We start from the raw sequence: 12,232 nt of genomic DNA, 5'->3' as shown, positions 1-12,232 counted from the left end.
TCCATCAAATTAGGAAATCAGGAGCAAAAAAATCTTGTATCTTTTTCTTGTTAGGCCATTTACTTTTTCTGTTAGCTTTTTGTTTTTGTTTTTTAACAATTAAGAAGTCTTTATGGGACCACTTTTTGTCAAGAATGCTCTTGTTCCGTCCCTAAAAGGTTCCAAGCACGCATTAGCCGATTGTGCTGACCCATGCAGAAAGACGAGGAAGCCCTGCCCCACGTAGTGGAACAAGCCCCGGGTGCAGTTGCTTCTGGATCCCAGCCTCTAGCTCTCCGGCGCAAACATAGCAGGTTTGTCCCGTGGTGAACAGGGAATCGAGGCACCAAGCTGTTCTGGGATGGTGAGGAGCAGCCCCAGGGGCAGAGCCGCGGCCTCCGCAGCGCTCCCAACGCTGAGCTTCCGAGCTCTCCACGCCCCTGCGCCCTCCACGCCAACCTCGCGCGGAGGCTCCGCCCTAGACCCCGCCCCAGCTTCTGAGTGGCGGCGCCGCGCGTCAGTCTGCGTTCGGGGCGGGAGCACGGACGGCTGTCACAGGAGCTGAGCTCTGCACTGCGGCTGCCGGGAAGCGAGCGGGACGCCGGGGCTGTAGCGGAGGGTGCGCACGGGTGGAGGCGCGCATCCCGCATGGAGGCGCCGAGGAGCGCGCCGCGGGAGCGGGATCGGGAGCGCTCTCGGACCACCTCAGGTGGGCGTCGGGATGAGCACAGTCTCCGGAGGGTGTAGTGGCGGCGGAGGGTGGGCGAGGGAGAGCGAAGGGTGCTTGTGGCGCGGGGACGGCTACACCTCGCGCGCGTGGCTGTGCGTGGGTTGCATCTGAGCCCCCGGCCATCGGAGAGAGGCGGGTCTGTCCAGGAGCACCCGGGCGCGTGGACAAGCCGGTCGGTGTCCTCGGGGGAGAACCAACTTGGTTATAAACTAAGCTACCGGGGTTTGCGCCTTGAGAGGATGTGGCCCACACCTTTTCAGCAACCAGAGTTGTAAACCGCAGAGAACACTCTTGACTTTAGGGAAAAAAAAAAAAAAAAGCTCACCAAGGAGACAGGGTGACAGTAGATCGCTATTGCATTTCCGTTCCCTGCCCCACTGGGTAGCAGTGGTCTGTCCTCTCCAAAGACCTTAGACATGAAATGTCCAGTCCCTCAGCTGTGTCCGTGATTCAGTTTCTCTAGGTTTTGTTGGGGCACAAGCTGGATCCTGTGTTTCTCCATCTACCACTCAAGGAATGTGAGCCTAGTAGTGAATCTAAGCTGTGTGTGTTTTCTCGCTTTCAGTATGTAAATGGGGTTGTTGGACACCAGGAATGTGTCCTAATTGCTGCTCTCCGACCTAGTAGGAGCTTCTGACACAGCACTGTGTTGTGTAGTGGAAGCAACACTGTTCTAGGAGTCAGGACACGAGGTCTGGACGTCAGTCCACCCTAGAGTGTCTGGGTAGGAGTTATCAACTATTCAAGACGTCAACCATTCGTGAAATGCATGCTGGACAAGTTAATTCCGAAGGCCTCACCCAGCCTAGTCTGTGACAAAATTACCCAAGTCTCAGAAGTTTAGAGAATTAACTCATTTGTTTAATCTTTATGCACCTCAGGTTATTATAGAATTAGCCAAGTATTTCCTGTGGGCGTATCCAGTCGAACATTTTTTATGTTGTTCCTTTCTTCCCTTAGTTTGGCAGAGAAAAGAAAGTTGGAAACAGAGGCAAGGACGTGACTGGGAAAGAGCTGGTTGGGGAGACTGCAGAATGCCTACCTTGGCTTAACACAACCACCAAGAACGTTTCCTTTCTCTGCACGAAGTCCAAGGCGTGTCAGTGCTCTGAGCCCAAGGAGAGAGAGGGACCTTTCGTTTGTTTCAGTCTGTTAGGTGTGCTGTGGGTTTGCAGGACAAAGTGAGATTCAAGGATAAGATTGTGGAAAACGTTTCCCTTCCGAATATAACTGCTGAGGGAGGACTTAGGAGCATAGGAGATCCTCTTCGCTGGTTCTGTTTTCCAAACAGATCAAAAACAAAAACAAGACAAAACAAAAAAACGACACAGTGGCCTTAAAGTCACTTACTCCAGCTGAAATGGAAACAACCTTTTGGTATACCTCTTCACTATTTGCTAAAAGAAAGACATAGATCCACTTTTAAGACGATTAGTAAACCTTGACAGAAACCAAAGAAAAACAGAAGAACCCCACCACCACCATAGAATTGTTGGAGATGGAGAAGGGGTTGGAGATAGTCTTTTTAAAGTATTGTTAAACGTGTTTCTGTATTGAAAACTCACGGGGGCACACATCTGTGGACAGTGTTACTAGAGAGACCCTGTCAGAATATTGGACAAGGATGAGACATCTTGAAGGTCGTTTCATCCAGTGCTCCAAACCTCAGAGAAGCCACCATCACCTACAAGGGGTGATATCACGGTGCTGTAAAATCAGCTGGCCTTTCAGCATCTTTGCAGACCTCTGTGTTTGAGGCTGATGCTTGTTTTCCCTACCTTCAACTCCAGCGATCTTACTTCATGGTCCTTAACTCTTCGAGGGCTTGAGCCGTGGCTGTGCTATCATCCACCACTGACCCTAAGTTCCCTGGCAGCGCGCACATCCTCAGCTGTGCTGTGAGGAGCTCCTTAGCTGCTTGATGGACTCAGTGTTGGGACTGAGAGGTAGAAGGCCCGGTGTGTAATAGGGGAATACCATGAGCCAGGTCTGGCGTTCCAGCCACATCCGAAGCAGCTTTGCTTTCTATTATTTGTTTTATGTTGCTGTTGTGGGTAAGGATTTTGTCTTGGGAGTGTGTTCTGAAGTTAAGCCAAAATTTAGAAAATAATGAGTATCATTTTTTAGTCTCCCATTGCGGCTTAGAGCACTTATTATATATAAAGTCGTTCTGGTTGTTCACAGACCATGGAAAGCTCTGTAATGCTCAGTGCTGCTGTTCTAACTACCATCCTTGCCTTCTGTTATGAAGCTCCTTACTGTTTTACCCTCGGATACTTTAAATGGGAACTTGTCCGGCCAAGATCCCAACCTCATACCTAGACTATTCCCCCAGTTAGAAAACTGCCTTTCGAGTATCCTGCATTCCCTTATGTCCAAGCCCTTCGCTAGTCACTGACCTTGTGTGTGGAGCAGATGTGTCATGCCTGCTCTAGGCACGCTGTCTCCACACGTGAGCACATTAGTCTCTAGGCAAGGAGGTGAATTCAGAAGGTGAGCATGTCTGTGCCCAGAGAGAGAGGCGAACTGGAACAGTTATCAGCCGAGAAAGGAGTGATGCCCATGGTGTGTGTGAACTTTACGTCCACAGGGACTACGGGGGATAGGCATTTATACTGGAGCTAGTGCCTGCAGAGCCTCTGGCCTTGGGGAGCTGCTTGGTAAACAGGGGACTCAGGCAGTTAGTAACTGTCCCGAGGAGTGCAAGTAGCTGCTCCCAAGTCCTGCTCTAAGGAAGAGGGAAATATTTTCCTTCTTTGAAAAAAAGATGGTATAAGGACTTACAGCTGCATTATACACACAGAGACACACAGGCAGACACACAGATATACAGACAGACTCACAGATAGATAGACAGATAGACACACACACACACATGTTTTTAAACCAAAGATCTATAGTTGATATGTTTTGCTATTTGTTTGCTCCACTTTTAGACTTCTCTTATTTCTATGGGATGACTAGCCAATGGCATATAATTTTTTTTTTTTTAAAGCAGATGTGTTATCTAGGTAGAGATTCTTTACTGGTGTAGTTATTAAAGGAAAATGTCTTCTTGAGTTACCCACTAGACTTTGGCTCACCAGAGAGAACTTCTCTGGCTCTCAGGTGGGTTGAGCACCCTGGCTGGCTCGTCCAGAGTCCTGCTTGTCTCTTCCCAGTCGTGGTGGGTACTCACTGGGTTCTCGGGGTGCTGCGTAGGGAGATGCTGGCAACAGAGGCAAAAGAGTTCTCTGTGATTCTCCCTGCTCTCATTCGGTGGCGCTTAGAGCCATTGTGGACATGTGGAGGGCTTCCAGTTCCAAGTCACTCTAGGAGGCAGACACCGGCCCCGGTCTTTACTTATGGCAGATTCTTAGCCATCCATCTGCCTGGTCATCCTCTGAAACAGTCCTGCCATCTGACTAAGGAGGCCTTGCAGTTCCTAGGGAGAGCTTCTTCAGCTCACTGGACCTGTTCTCAGCAGAGAGCCTAGGCTGTCATTTTTATGCCACTGTGTTGACTGAGATGACTTATAGGCTGGGTGTGCAAGAAAAGAGAGAGACTGTAAAACTTTGTCTTTTCTTCCAAGATTCCCATGGCTCTCCGGTTCTTTCTATGTAGCTCTTGAAAGCACCAGTGTTCAGGAGTTATCAGATGAACATGTCCACCCGGGGGCTCTCCTCTCTCCTCTGTCCCTTTGACCCAAATCTAACAAATGTACCGTTACCTAGATAATCTGTTTTCAAAAATAGACGTTATGCTTGGCATGGTGGCACATGCCTTTAATCCCAGCATCAACAGTCTGAGGCAGGTGGATGTCTATGAGTTCAAGGCCAGCCTGGTGTTCATGGTGAGTTCTTGTGTCCGTTTATTTGATTGCAGTTGATTTCATGGAGGACTGATGTTTCTTTCTAACACATCAGGAGGAAAGGTTTTGTATGTGTTCTTGTTTTCCTAGGATCCCTTTGTTCTAGTCTATTTAAAAAAAAAAAAAAAAACAACCAACAACTTTCCAGTTTATTCAGGGAATGACAGACAGGTGGCATTGTGTTTAAATTAAAAAGATAGTTTAAAAGTTTACATTTATCTCTAAGAGATGGAGGAACACCATCTGTCATTACTGTTGCCAGGAGTCCTAGGAAATAAAAATCCCAGGAAGTGCAGGACATAAAATATTATGGCGGACATGTTTCTAAATTATGAATTTCATAGTAGATCATTTGTTGCTGTCTTAACCGTGTGGCCACCGCATTTTCTCTGGAAAGCACACCCCCCACCCCCCAGCTCCAAGCTGAGACAGAAGGGCTAAGGGAGGGGAGCAGGGAGAAATCTCAGTTGATGAGTGCAGCCATGTAAGCAGGAGGACCTGAGTTCCCAGCATGCACTTTAAAAAGCCAGGAGCAGTGTGGCCTTGTCTGTACTCAGAGATGCTCAGGAGGCACAGTGGGGTGGAGGGGGAAGATCCCTGGAGCCTCCTGGGCATGGAGGCTCGATGAGTCCCTGAGCTTGAATAAGAAAAGCACCTGATGTCAACCTATAGCCTACACACACACACACACACACACACACACCTCCCCCTCCTCCTCCTCCTCCCCCTCTCCCCTCTCTTGGAGAGGGGGAGAAAGGTGGGTACTAACCTCCCCTGTCCCATCACCATGGAGATGAGCTCCCTGCCCTCTGTGGAGGTAGGACAACCTTCTTGTATACAAGCCAGTTTCTGAATAGCATGGGACTGTGGCTGGCCAGAGAGCTGGTGGTGGAAGCTCACCAGGCTTACTGCCTAGGTCAGTGCTAGATTGTCTCTCCTGGTGCCTAGTTTCCCAAGTTTAACAGAAGTGAACTAAGTCCTCTCCTGCCTGGCGCTGAGAGAATCCATTCCTCGGTCTTAGGATAGTAGCTGCTACATTGAGAGAATATCTTTTATGATCTGTGACAGGAAGATGCCGGCTTGCCTTCGGGCTGTGTAAAGGGAAACTGTGCCCCTGAAGCAGCCACTTGGATGGGTTAACTTCTGCAGCAAGCAGGATGCAGTGAGGGAGGAGGGAGTGGATGAGATGTGGAGCCAGTGCTGAATGCAGTCAGCCACCAGTTCCAAGTGAAGTACGGAGTGAGGTGCAGACAGCACGGGCAGTGGTGGTAACTCTGTGCCCTTTTGCTTGGTGTTTGTCTAGGTAGATGAGGGTTAGGTGGGCTGCTCACCTTGAAATGGAAATATAATGACTGGACTTAACAATACAGATACCAAGTCCCTTTGTTTTGTACCTGAGTCCCGTGTGGGACTTGGGCACAGGAATCCCTTCTGCTATGTGGGAAGGTAAGCACTTCAATGGAAAGTGACTCCATCATTTATCCATGGTACGTTCATCTACTTTGTGTTTTGAATATTTGTTCAGCTCAGGCGCAGGCACTTGGCTGATGTCTGCGATTGCCAACGGTTGCCTGCCTCCTCCCGCTCTTTGTGTTTTCAGACACCAGTGTGTCCTCCCAGACAGACCTCACTGAGGGCAGTTCCTCTTCTCTGCCCCCACCCCAACCCCTCCCTTAGTTCTTCTTTCCCTCTATGTGCACGAGGCTCTTTACCAGATCCAATGCATTCAGGACAACTGATGGTCAGATCTGCAGAAGCCAGCTTGCCCCTCTAAGGGTCGAGGTTGTGCTGACATTTATCCAGATCAGCTGGGTCTTGTGTCCACACCCAGGGCATCCATGCTGTGGGGTTATCGTTGAATGATGTTTTGAGCTTAGCTGAAGGTCAGTCAATTCACAGCTATTTAAAATCCCATGCCGTGTGTGCACTTGTTATTCCCTCTGTTGCATAACACACAAACCCACTGAAAGGAAGAGACCTTTGTAGAGGGGAGGCAGTAGGTGACAGACTGGCCTCCCAACACCTCTTCATGGGGAGGAAGCTGAGGTCCAGGGCCCTTGGCTCCCTCAGGCCAGACTCCAAGTTCCCCCTTCATCCCACTGTGTCAAAACCTTCCTACCAGGTGACCACTTCATACTCTCACTTCCGTTCTGGATTTAGGTGGGGCGTGTAATTAAGGGAAGAGAGACAGAGGGTGCCTCCTATGCTCGCATGTGCACTCAGGACTAGAGGGGGCCAGGTTCTGCTCTCATGGAGTGACAGTGCAGCGTGAGAGGAAGGAGAGTGTTTGTTATCCATGTTGGAGCACAGAGGAAGCCCCCAGGGCTGGGCTGGGGCCCATGGTGTCTGTGGTCCAGGGCCTTTTCTTTACAGTTGGTTTCTGATTTCCCTCGGTTCCTTCTACTGTGTGTCTACACTGAATGTGGCTCCCATGCCCGTGGTCGCTTTGTGGAGCCCCACTCATCACCCTTTCACTTACCAGAGAGGAAGAAGGGTGAAGAATCAACCACTCTTGAGGAGCCCTTCCTGGTGTCTGTCTGTCTGACTCTCTCTCTCTCTCTCTCTCTCTCTCTCTCTCTCTCTCTCTCTCTCTCTCTCTGTTTTGAGATGGGGCTTTGTTTAATTCAGGCTAATGTATGTAGCAGAGATGGCCTTGAACTCCCCCCCCCTCAAGCCCCAAGTGCTGAGATTACAAGAGCTCTCTACTACGTCTGGCTGGATGATTCTGTCGAAAAGTTGAACATTCTCCCCCTCACAGAGTCCACTGAGGACAACTGAACCAGCATCCAAAGAGGATGCAATGAGCCTTTTCTCTGAGAGAGAAGCCATGATCCCAGTTGAGTTTCAGTGCTGTCTCTGAAGGGAGGGAGAACAGGTTCAGAGCAAGCTGGACATCTGTGCCGTGGAGACCAAGGGCCTGGATACAGCGCTGACAGATAGACGCATGGGCTCTTTCAACCAGCATTTATTAACCATCTCTTCTGGGCCCGTGGCATGAAGGGAAGGGATACACTCCTAGTCCTTATGATGTACCCAGTGGAGGGAGGGAGGCCATCAAACACAAACACAAACTGTCAAGAACTGGGAAAGGACATGATGTGCCCTGTAGAAGAGAGTGGGTTTACTGAGCCCGGGGTTGGGAATGGGCCAGACAAATGACATTTGAGTTGGGAGCTGGAAGAAAGTGTGACCTAGGCCATGGAAGAATGTTCCAGACTGAGGGAAGAGCACGAGCAAAGGAGGAGTTGGGAGGGGCTGGGGATTGTGCAGGAGAGAGAGGGCCGGCGTGGACTGGAGGGGCCCTTCGGGAACAGCCATCCTGACAGGCTTGGAACTCAGGCATGTCGCAGATATGAGACTTTCAGGACTCATTCTGGGAGAGTCCCAAGAATATTGGGGTGAGTTGTGATATGTTTATAAAAGGATAAGGGGGGGGGAGTATTTTCTATGAGGGTGTGGTGGGGTGTGGGGGAAGGGGGTGCCTCAGCGGGCCCATGCCAAGGCATCCCTTCCCCCTGAAGGACCATCCATATGATGGTATAGTATAGATTGGCATTTATTCGGGGCATAGGGAGGGGAGTTAAGACGGTAGTAGAGGCAGACAAAGGCAGAGAGAGGGAGAGAGTAGAGAAGCAGAGGTCAGTCATGACCACATGGAGAGAGCAAGAGGGCAAGAGAGAAGCAACAGGGAAGCAAGAGAGGGAGGAGGAGGAGGAGGAGGAGGCAGGCAGCCCCTTTTATAATGGGTCTGGCCTACCTGACTGTTGCCAGGTAACTGTGGGGTGGCATTTGACAGAATGCTAACAAGTTGTCCCCTGCAAAGAGGCCTCACAAACAGTAGTGCATCTTCCCTCCATACTACCCTGGGAAAGTTCTCTTTCATTTAGGACTAGCTCCTGCCTAAAGAACAGTCTACTTGCAAGTGGAGCGAGCCCCTTGCTTGGCCAGAGGGAAGGAGCACAAGACAGAAGAACACTCAGCCATAGTTGGAGCTCTTGTGCAGTGGCATTCCTCTTCATCTAGGCTTATTTCTCCTCATAGTGACTTTGACATTTAATCAGTGTCTGGTATGTTTGAGGGGATGGAATTGGCCAGAGATGGAGGAAGCCCTTGTGCTCTGTTGCCCAACACTGCCAGTGCATTAAAATTGCCTGGGAATGTCAAAGGAAGACTGGGCACAGCCTGGTAAGTCAGCCCCAGAGGAACCCAACCTGACGCTGTCCCCTAACAGTGGCCTGAGACATCAGTGTGCATGAAGGTCCCCAGGTCATCCTGCTAAGGACACAGATTTGATGTCAGAGGGACTCAAGAGTCTGTTTCTAAAAAGCCCCGAAGTGGTACTGACATGCTGCCCTGTAGACAGAATGGCCTTTGACGCCTTAGGCTTCTTTGTGGCAAGCAGCAACATGGGGGTCTATAAAGTGGATGAGTCCATAGTAAAGGGAAGGGAAAGGTGGAAGAGATGACCAGCCAGTCTTCTGCCCATGGGTCTTCTGGTTGTAGGACCACATTGACTTCCCAGTCAAGTCCTAGGGTGTGGTTGGGTGTTCCAGGGAGATGCTTAGCTGTCACACTGACTGGCACCTGTATTCTTGGTTACTCAACCTGTTCCTGGGGCCTTTGCTTAGGAATGTTCCATGGAGGACAACGCCCTTCTTTTCCTGTTCCATTCCCAGTCTGTGGGCCCATATTTCTCACTCAGTGGTTGTCAGGACACAGATATTCCCTACCAGTAAGATAAGCTGTGGAAGGTGTTTCGAAATAGCTGATACCTCTATCATTTTTTTTTTAATGTCAGCCCACACTAGCTCCAGAATAAAAAGGAGACTTGGGGAAAGACAGCCAATCAGAAGGGTCAGTTGCCATTAGCAAGAGCCCCCAGGGATTCTGATCACTGCAGGGATTGCCACCTTGAGAGTGTAACTTCAGTAGCCATTCTCACCAAATGAAAGCATTAGAGCAGAACAGTCTAATGTTAGAGCCTGAGAGTGGACCTACACAGGCAAGTAAGTCACAAGTCACATGAGACCTAACAGGGATAAACAGTGGGACCTGCTTGGCTCCAAAGACACAGAACTTGCACACGTGATGCAGATGGCCCATCCCATGTACCAACTGGGAAGTTAGGCACCAGTGTTGGAGAGTTGAGAAGAGCAGCAATTCAGCTCAGGGGCAGATAGAATCCGTGTTGTGTGGCTGGATGAACTTTCTCACTACTCCTTAGGTGCAATCACTTCCTAAATGCCAGACGTTCCTCTCAGAGAGTAGGCCTGTCTGGAGAGGAGGGCCAGAGCTGAGCAACCCAGGAGACTTCTAGATTTCTTACCATCAGGAAGAAGTGAAGCCAGGGGGAAGGAGGTGGGGGCCAGGCAGAGACATGGCCTCAGTGGGGTATGGTTTCCTTGCCTTGCCTCGCTCCTCCATCCGGTGACCTTAGGTCATACTCAGAGCCCAGAGAAGCCTTCTCCAGCCTGACCTCACTGCTTCTCAGCCTTGTTCCTGCCCTCCCCTGGAGGTTGCTTCAGTGGGCTCCATCTTTCTGGGAGCCTCTGCCAATGCCCTCGTTGTTGGGACTGTGGTTTATCTGCAGGAGCAGCCTAGCCTGTGTAGCTAGAAGGAAGGCAGACTTATCAGTAGGGAAATGATCAGGAAGGGGAAGTAGAGGCCTACAAAAGGGAGTGTGTTCCCAGCTGACAGGTAGCCTAGCCCTGGTTACCTGACGGCGCTGGGGAGATTATAGCAGAGACCTTGCTGAGCAGTTCATGGTGGGATACTGCTGTTTTGTTTAATTTTAATACACCCTTGCCTCATCGCTCTGCGTTAACCACTAGATCATGGTTTAGGGCAGAGGTCCTGAACCTTCGTGATGCTGCGACCCTTCAGTACAGTTCCTTACGTTGCGGTTTCCCCAGCCCCACCCACCCAACCATAAACTTATTTTGCTATTGTTATGACTGGTAATGTAAATATCTGATATGCAGATATCTGATATGGGACCCTTTCGAAAGGGTCGTTTGACTCCTAAAGGGGTTGTGAACCACAGGCTGAGAACCACTGGTTTGGACCGTCCAGGCTGTGTGGCTTCCACATCATTCTCTGTGTAATCAGTCGCCTTTCCCAGACCCTGCTGCTCGGCTGGATAAAGCATCCCTGGAGTTCTGCAGTTTCACAGAAAAGCAGGGACTGCTTGCTTTTTGAGGTTAGCCTGTCTATACCTAAGAGCTTTTGTGTTCTCGTCACTGGTGGGCGGCCAGAACCCTACTACCACAATTAGAAAGTTAAGCTTATCTTTAAGATGATAGGTCGCTTTTAAGATTTTCCAGGTAAAATGAGACAGTTCTGACTTGGGGTGTTCTTAAAGCATGTATGGGATACTCCCTGTCTCAGGCAGGAAGCAATATCCAGGTGCATTATGGGTACTTTCAGTTCAACAGGAGTCCAGGGTAAGAGCTGCTGCATCTGAAGAGACTCTACCAGCTTGAGTAGGTTTCATGTTTTACTGCTCGAGACTTTCAAGATAAAACCCTTCCACTTAGTGGTTCTCTTCCTTGGAGATAATGAAATGGTCCTGCTGTTGTTGGTTTTATTGCTTCTCTAAGGCTGGCTGTTCTTAATTGAGCAGAATTAACACCTGTAATACGAAGTAGACACTCTCTGGAGGACAACTAAGACCGCTTTCCCCCAACCACAACACAACCCCATTGAGAACACTGCTTCTGAATTTAAGTCTAGTGTTAACAACACACCATACTTTTTTTAACAGGAAGATTTCTACCCTGATCCATTTCAGAGCTTCCTCTGCTACGCCGAACATTAAAATTACATTGCCTTCTAGGTCAAATTTTATGTCTTCTTCCTGGTAGATAGCCCTTGATGTACCACCACTGCTCAGGAGGTCATGGGAGGTTGCCTGTTGATGAGGCATTGGTGTATAATGAGAGCCAGCCATGGTACGGATACTGGCCTGTTAATAAGGTTGGCAAGATCAGGAGAGGTCTGAAGACACAGCTTATTGGTGGAATGTGTCTGACTAGCATGATGGAGCGTGGCTTTCATCCCTAGCACTGGAAAACACCCTGGGAGAGGAAGTAGCTGAGACTAAAGACTGTAGTAGTCAAGTGGTTGTGGAAGCAAAGAATTTTCTAGAACAGCTCTGGAAGTCCTTCGATGAGCCAGGGTCACTGGTGAACTCCCGTGAGAGACCATGACTGTCAGGTTACCACCTGCCTCAGACAGATGGGCTGTGATCTGCTGTCTCCATCTTCACTTCGATTCTGGCTTGTCGGCGTCTTTTCGTTTTGTTTTCAGGAGACAGTGTTTTCTGCCCCCCTTTTGGGTTTCCTGTTTGAATGTTTGAGTTACTTCAGCTTTGATATGTTGTAGAGGATGGAAAAAAAATCTAAGAATTTTCACACATGCACAAAACCCACCCAAACTCAGCTCATTCTTGTAGTTCCAACCGGAGGTCTTGCTTGTCTTGTGACCACAGATCAGCTGTAAGGTCAGACATCACATCTGCTGTAATTCCTAGAGGAGCCTAAGGCCTGTCTCTTTGGATTGTTTGGGGTACACTTTAATCCTGGAGGTCAGGGATACATGAGACATAGTTAGATATTAAAAAAAAGAAAGGAAGGAAGGAAGGACGGAAGAAAGAGAGAGAGAGAGAGAGAGAG

At 49.5% G+C, this 12,232-nt stretch overlaps 1 protein-coding gene across 1 annotated transcript in view; it reads left to right on the top strand.

The window, feature by feature from the left end:
* The first annotated feature begins 527 nt into the window (after window positions 1-527).
* The window catches only part of Otulinl (OTU deubiquitinase with linear linkage specificity like), a 23,056-nt gene continuing 11,351 nt past the window's right edge, over window positions 528-12,232 (top strand). The window contains exon 1 of the mRNA XM_021183541.2: window positions 528-688. Coding sequence (XP_021039200.1) covers window positions 628-688 — 61 coding nt within the window. The 5' untranslated portion in view covers window positions 528-627. The remainder of the gene's footprint in view (window positions 689-12,232) is intronic.

The sequence above is a fragment of the Mus caroli genome, chromosome 15 (genome assembly GCF_900094665.2).
Source record: "Mus caroli chromosome 15, CAROLI_EIJ_v1.1, whole genome shotgun sequence".
Classification (NCBI taxonomy): Eukaryota; Metazoa; Chordata; class Mammalia; order Rodentia; family Muridae; genus Mus; species Mus caroli.
The sequence above is the reverse complement of the archived record's forward strand: the minus strand, read 5'-3'. Positions and strand labels throughout refer to the sequence as shown.